General features: G+C 54.4%; 1 gene segment (V, D, J or C); it reads left to right on the top strand.

The window, feature by feature from the left end:
* Positions 1-313: 313 nt before the first annotated feature.
* LOC123347568 lies at positions 314-1,032 on the top strand. The segment is given in 2 exon segments: positions 314-409; positions 638-1,032. Coding segments are annotated over 2 exon segments (441 nt in total).
* The last annotated feature ends 6,497 nt before the right edge of the window (positions 1,033-7,529 follow it).

The following is a 7,529-nucleotide window of genomic DNA, read 5'->3' as shown; positions in this document are numbered from 1 at the left end:
AGAAGGCGCTGTCCTGCGCTTATATGTGGCTGAGAATCTCACACAACTTTACGAGTCTTAAACGACCAAATGCTATTTATTTAAATTGAGTTGGGGCGTCCATACGCCTTAGGAGGCTTCATAATTTTCTGAGCTGAACTCACTGTCTTAGGGGGACACGCACCCCAGGGAGAGATCCTCATGTGCTGACAGAGCTCACACCCGGTCATCGCTTATAGTCGCCTTGTGAAACTCGCATGCAAATCCCTGCCCCGGAGGGTTCCTGTTTAAATACAACCCCCTGATTGGAGGAGCCTCATACTCCCCCCAGACACAGAACTGCCCGGGTCTCGCTGCTGGAGACAGTTTGCACCTTCACTGAAGATGAACCTGCTGCTGATTTTCCTGTTCATGCTGGTGGCCCCTTTAGGTACGTGTCTATTGGGGGTCAGGAGGGTTCCCTGCTGCAGTGACTGCAGAAGAGGCGCTGTTCAAATGAGCCTAAGGGAATTAGGTGCACATATCCCAATGGAATTTAGTGGCAGTTGGGCGCCTCACTCCCTTAGGTGCGGTCTCAGGGTGTTTAATTTTCACATGTTCCCCGCTCCCAGGGGACAGGGGCCTGGCTCACTGGTTCATTTCTGTGTTTCCTTCCCAGGGGTCCTCTCCCAAGTGCAGCTGAAGGAAACGGGCCCGGGAGCGGTGAAACCCGGGGAGTCCCTGACACTCACTTGTACCATCTCCGGAGACTCGGTTTCTAGCACCAGCGTCACCTGGGACTGGATCCGGCAACCCGCGGGGAAAGGGCTGGAATGGGTGGGACGCATTTACTACAGATCGAGTCAGTGGTACACTGACTACGCCAGCGCTCTGCAGAGCCGAGTGACCATCACACAAGACACTTCCAAGAACCAGTTCTCCCTGCAGCTCCGCTCGCTGACAGCTGCGGACACCGGCACCTATTACTGCGCCAGAGACACAGTGACACAGAGCAGAGCGGGACTGGTACAAAAAGGGGAAGCGGATTCTGTCCACTTAATTTTCACAATTTGAACGGAAAGAGCTGAGATTCTCCTCTCCCCCTTCCCCATAACACTCCATGTACGTGGAAAGAAAATGCAAAGAGGAGGCGGGTACGGAATCTGAGCGAACTTCTGATGTATATTTGCACCAAGGTGATGCCACGAACAGGAGGATCATGAGCCCAGTGACACGCACCAGCGCCCTGATGGCAACATTTACAAAAGTGCTGGCAGCGCTTGTCCAGCAAAATGAAGTATCCTGGATCTTCCAAGGGCTTTTCGGGGAAACACACAAACAAATCCAGTCCTTCCCCACCGGATGGGAAAGAGAAATACGGAAAGAGATAGCAAGGGACTAAACAGAAAAATGAGGTTGACCTGGACAGTTTTTGGGAGCACCGATTTGAATCGAGCTGCTGAGGAGGATGAAGATGTTGATGATAATAATAATAGTAACAAAATAATAACAGATGGTGTTCAGATCGGGTGCTATACTAACACCAAGGAAACAAAGAACAGGAAATTGCACAAGGAAAACGAGGAAGTGGAGCAGGAGTCTCTGAGTGGCTGATGGCTGCAGCCCTGGGCTCCTCATTTTACCTTGGAGTCCATGTGGGTGACCTGCCAGAGCATCTGCCTCTAGCAAGGATGGCTAGGCCTTCCTCACACTGATTCCTACTGAGGGGCGGATTTCGTTAGTGGGGCCCTGTGCTCAGCTTCATGTTTGCTCCCTGCATGGGACCCAGACAAGAAAAATAACATTCTCTCTTATCTCCCCTGCCCCTCGTTTTTCATTCTTTTTTCCTTCCTCCTCCTCCTATATTATAAGTAATTGGAAATAAGTGAAAGTAAAGTGAGGAACCTGGATTGTTTTTGCAGTCTAACCTTTTTCAGGGACCTCTTGAAAAGTGCTGAGTGTCTCAGTGGACCATTTAATGATCTTTCCAGATATTGTTTGTACCATTAGCTAACTATTGTAAAGTGCTTTGGATCAGAGTGCTTTATAAAAAGAAAAATATTATAATAATTTTTCCTCTGTCCACCTGAATGGAGTTCTCGGACCCCAGTTTGAGAACTTCTGGTCTAGATGAAAGTTTGTGTTTGCATTATGCTAAAGTGAAAAATGCATAAAAATAAATAGTATAGATGCATGAATGGAAAAATAAAATTTAACTTCCTCTGGAGAAACGTATTCAATTTGGAAAAAAAAAAACCCAGATAGCATTTTTTCTACACTGTTTCTTTACAAAATCATCAATTATGTTCTCATAAGTAATATTTTGTAAAGAGGCACTTTCAATTGTATCTCGCTAAAGGGCAGCTGGTGCACTGCCTACACTGGCGCTTGACAGCGCTGAAACTTGCTGCACTCAGGGAGGTGTTTTTTCCACACACTCATGAGCGAGAAAGTTGCAGCGCTGTAAAGTGCCAGTGTAGACAAGTCCTAAGCCCTTGGCTACACTGGAGAGTTGCAGTGCTGCTGCTGGTGGCTTTACAGGACTGTAACTCACTCCCCATCCACACTGGCAAGGCACATACCGCGCTGTATCTCCGTAGCTACAGCGCTGTTTGTACTCCACCTCAAGGAGAGGAATAAAGAGTATAGTGCTGCTGCTGCTGCAGCGCCAGTGTAAACAGGGAATAATCTTAGTACACTGAGCTCTGGAAGCTTCCCATAATCCTTTTAAGAACTCACTGTTTGCTGTGAATGAGCAGAGGCAGGGAGCTGCCTTTGGAACACCCACAGCTAGTGTAGAGGAGAGAAGCAGCTCAGCAGGCAGGAGGGGGGAGGGGTCTGTTTCCGCGAGGCTGCTTATCTGGTCTGTGAGGAAAAAAACAGCTGCTGTTTGCTTTCAGTGAGTGAGAGAGGGGTGGGGGTGGGGGTCAGAACTTGCAAGGCTGCTGCTGACAGTGTCAGCCCCACAAATCCACTCTCTCTCTCCCCCACACGCTCTGTCACACTCCACCCTACTCCCCTCCCCTTTTGAAAAGCACGTTGCAGCCACTTGAACGCTGGGATGGCTGCCCATAATGCACCACTCCCAATGCCACTGCAGATGCTGCAGATGTGGCCACGACAGTGCGCTGGTAGCTGTCAGTGCGGCCAGACTGCAGCACTTTCCCTACTCAGCTGTACGGAGACAGGTTTAACTCCCAGTGCTGTACAGCTGCAATAGTAGCCAAGCCCAAAGACAATCAGTTTAGTCAAAGGAAGGATACAGTTTTCTCTGGAGAAACTCCAAGTAGGTCAGGCTGCGGGGCCAGCAGCCTCTGTTCTGCACTGCCAAGCATGGAATCAATGACATTTGTTGTGTCCTTCCCACATTAGGTATTTTCTTATATTCAAACATTTGTCTGCATGAAGAGCTGCATTCTGCTCTCTTGGGCTGCACTAACAGCGGTGAATGAGACCAGTACTGAACACCCCCCTGAAGGGTGGGGGAGGCAGGGCCGGCTCTAGACACCAGCCCTCCAAGCATGTGCTTGGGGCGGCACTTTCTAAGGGGCAGCACTCCGCCCCCCCTTTTTATTGTTTATTTTTTTGCTTGGGACAGCATTGCCGGGAGCCGTCCCTGGCACAGCCACTCGCCGGAGCTGGGATCCAGGAGCAGGGATCCGCGCCCCCTGCCCACCCCAGCGGCGCCCTGCACAGCCCACTCTGGAAGGGAAACCCTGCACCGCCCTGGGGAGACTCGGAGAGGCAGCGGCAGCAGGACCCCTCCTCCCTCCCTGCCTCCAGACCCCGCCTCCCTCCCTCCCAGGCTCCTCACACATTCCGGGAGCCCCTCTCACCACTGCAGCCAGAGGGGCTCTCAGAGTGTGCGAGGAGCTGGGGAGGGAGGTAAGTTGGGTCCCCTGGAGCCGAGCCTGGGCTGCGGCAGCAGCGAGAAGGGCTCCCAGAGTCAGGGCCACCCAGGGGGGAGCAAGTGGGGCAACTTTCCCCAGGCCCCGGGCCCCACAGGCAGGGGCGGCTCTAGGAATCTGGCCGCCCCAAGCAGGGCGGCACGCCTCAGGGGGCGCGCTGCTGGTCGCCGGTCCCGCGGCTCCGGTGGACCTCCCGCAGGCATGACTGCGGATGGTCCGCCGGAGCCGCCTGCCACCCTGCCGGCAAAATGCCGCCCCACGTGCGCGCTTGGTGCACTGGGGTCTGAAGCCGGCCCTGGCCACAGGGGCCCCCAGGAGTATGTCGGAGGCTCCTCCTGCCTCCGTCTTCTCCCATCCCCCGGTGTCTCAGCTGATAAGGGGGCGGGGCTACAAGCTGCAGCCGAGCGCTGGGAACTCAGGCCCCAGTTGGAGACACCAGGCCGTTGCAGCGCTCTCCGGGAGAGGGGGTAAGCGGCATGGTAAGGAGCCAGGGCCTGCCCCCCCCAGCCCCATCCCCCCCCAAGCCCTGACCCTCAGCTCCGAGCCCAGCCCCTGTGAGCCAGACACCCCCCGACCCCATCCCCCACAGCCCTGACCCCCGCTCTGAGACCAGCCCCTGTGAGCCGGGCACCCCCCAACCCAGAGCCCAGCTTCCCACCCAGCCCTGGGCAACAGCAGCACCACCCACAGGCAGTGGCAGCCCATTGGCACCAACCATCACCATCACCCAGCAACAGCCCATTATGTAATTGCAAATGTAGACAGACCAGTAAAGCAGTTAATGTATTTCGTGTCTTTTCAAAATTATTACAAATTAATTGTTGAATGTATTTCACTGGTTATTTTTTATATTTTCAGATACATGTTACTATAGTATTGCAACTTTTTTTTATGGAAGGGGCCCCCGAAATTGCTTTGCCCCAGGCCCCCTGAATCCTCTGGGTGGCCCTGCCCAGAGTGTGTGAGGAGCCGGGAAGGGAGGGATGCGGGGTCCCCTGGAGCCGAGCCCCGGCTGCGGCGGCAGCAAGAGGGGCTCCCGGAGTGTGTGAGGAGGTGAGCGGCCGGCTGGGCTCCTCGGTGCTGAGCCCGTAGCCCCGCAGCCGGAGATCCTCGCCTTCCCGCCTGCCCGGGCTGGGCCAGGACACCGTGAGGCTGAAGAGCAGCAGGTCCGGGGGGCTCTCCAGGTCCTCGGCCACCAGCATGTCGGGGGTGAGGGCGGTGAGCATGAACTGATCCACCTTGGCCACCAGGAAAAAACCTAGAGCCGGCCCTAGGGGGAGGGGTCCATCTGCGGCCACCTGAGCACCCTGCTGCCTCCCCACGTTCACCTCTGCTCGGCAGCCTCTGAGCATCCCACCCCGCAGAGCACACGCTGCCAAACGCATCGCCAAAGGAGCTGTTCAGACACCTCCATCCCACTCACACCGATGGAAGCGGAGACATTTTGACTCTTGCAGACTTGAGCCTTTTAACGTACCTGTGGGACAAACCATTGCAGCCACTTAGCTCCTACCTGCCCCAATGCGGCGCCCCTGCAGCCTGTGCCGGTGGGCAGAGAAAGCCCGATCCCAGCCAGTGTGAATCAGCTCAGCTTTCCTGGAGCCAATGGGCCAAGTGCTGTAAGGATGTAAATAGGTGTAATTTCATTGACGTGAATGGGCCAGATCCCATTCAGAGTAACTCAGCCCAGCCCAGCTAACGCCAGCGGGCTGGCCATGCAGCCAGTGTCATCAGCCAGAGCTCCTCTGGAGTCCAGGGGGCAGTGGGTAAATCAGCAGAACTGGATTCATGACGGTTTTCACCAGTCAAGGCATTTTTCCCAGCCTGACTTTGTGTTTCAAAATATTTTGACTGTCGGCGGGGCCAGTGCAACCTATTAGGTGACCTACGCAGTCGCCTAGGGCACTAGGATTTGGGGGGCATTTTCTTCGGTGACGACCGCGGCCCCAGTTGCCGCCAGCATTTAGGCAGAGGGAGCTGGGGCAGGGGTGTGTGGGGAGGGCCGCCTGCAGCAAGTAAGGGAGGGGGTGGCACGCAGGGGAACTCTCTGACCCAGCTCACCCCTGCTCCACCTCCTCCCTGAGCACGCAGTGGCGGCTTCACTTTTCCTGCCTCCCAGGCTTCCGGTACCAATCAGCTTAGGCACCGCAAGCCTGGGAGGCAGGAGAAGAGAAGCAACCACAGTGTGCTCGGGGAGGAGGCAGAGCAGGGGTGAGCTGGGGCGGGCAGCTGCCATGGGGGCAGGGGTCACCTCAGGGCGGGGGTTGGAGCTGCTGCACGGGGGGCGCCTCAGGGCAGAGGGGGCAGGGAGCCACCGCAGGGCTCGGGGATGGGAGAGGGTGCAAGATGGAAGTTTCGCCTAGAGTGTGAAACATCCTTGCACCGGCCCTGCCTGGGGCCAAATCCTCCACTGGTGTAAAGTCACCGCAGCTGCTTTCACTAGACTCGAGTTACTCCGGATTCACACCAGGGAGGCTCTGGCCCTTTCAGCAAACTGGGATGTTTAGCGGATTAATGCAGCGGAAGGTGATTAGTTCATTATAAACGATGCGGGGCCCCTCACCGTGGCATCTCTGCCCTTCACAAGCGGTTATCGCCTTTATCCTCACAACACTGTCCCTTAACCCCCCCTTACCCCATAAGCCACAGAGAGCTGCAGATCCATAAACGATACCCCACTGGGCACAGGAATAGGAAGGGTCACCAGGCCAGGAGTAAAGTCAGGTTTTATGTATATACTTCCCAGACAATAGTCCACCCTGGTGCCCATCACTGCATAGTGTGTGTGATCTCTGATCAAGTATCAGGCATTGTATTAAAGAGAGACCCTCCCAGCCTTTGCTAGACTCTCTGGCTACCCACCTGAATCCAGCGCTCCATCCACCTATCCAGGCCCCACACACTCCCTGCTTCTTGGTTTAAACCCCTTCGGTCAATCCAGTGTATGCAAAGCTGACAGCTCCCACTCCCTGGTTAAATACTGACAGTAGCACCTCAGACAAAAGACCTGACTCATTGAGGTCTCCCTTCCCATCCCACCACAATGCTCTTTGCATTACAAAACTTCATTTGACTGACTGGACTCTGGCGTCGATTTTTTGACATGAACTACAGTTGAACTACACTGTAGAGGACAGAGTCATCCCTGCTGTAACTCGATGGACTGGCCTGGGAAGTTGATGAAACCGACATACAACTCCTCTGACAAATAAGGAATGTAAGAGCAAAGTGGGTGCAAATCATTGCTTCCTCCTCTTTGCACAGCTGGGAATGGCCTTGTAAGGTTCACATCAAGGCAGAGTCAGGCTCCAGACATTTTTAATTTAATTATTCACTATTCATATCACGTTTCACTAATTGCGTTCCTCTCCAGGGTGTTTTTTTGGTAGATTGTCTTGACTCAATCTGCTCCAGCAGTGAAAAAGTCTGACATGAGCTGTAGATGGACGTAAGGTGAACCTGCACATCATGCCTTGGATCCGAAAGGCTTCCAGGAAGAAGTGGGAGTAGACGCTTTACTATCATACTTCCTATACCAACAGCTACTGGTGGGGGTGGGGGGAGGGGCTCACAAAGACAGCTCCATCTCTATTTACACATGAGCAACCTAAAGGACATGCACACAGAAAAGTTATCTCTCTCTCTCTCTCTCTCTCTCTCTCT

The sequence above is a fragment of the Mauremys mutica genome, chromosome 13 (assembly GCF_020497125.1).
Source record: "Mauremys mutica isolate MM-2020 ecotype Southern chromosome 13, ASM2049712v1, whole genome shotgun sequence".
NCBI lineage: Eukaryota > Metazoa > Chordata > Testudines > Geoemydidae > Mauremys > Mauremys mutica.
Note: the sequence above shows the minus strand (reverse complement) of the source record. Positions and strands in the feature narration are given on the sequence as shown.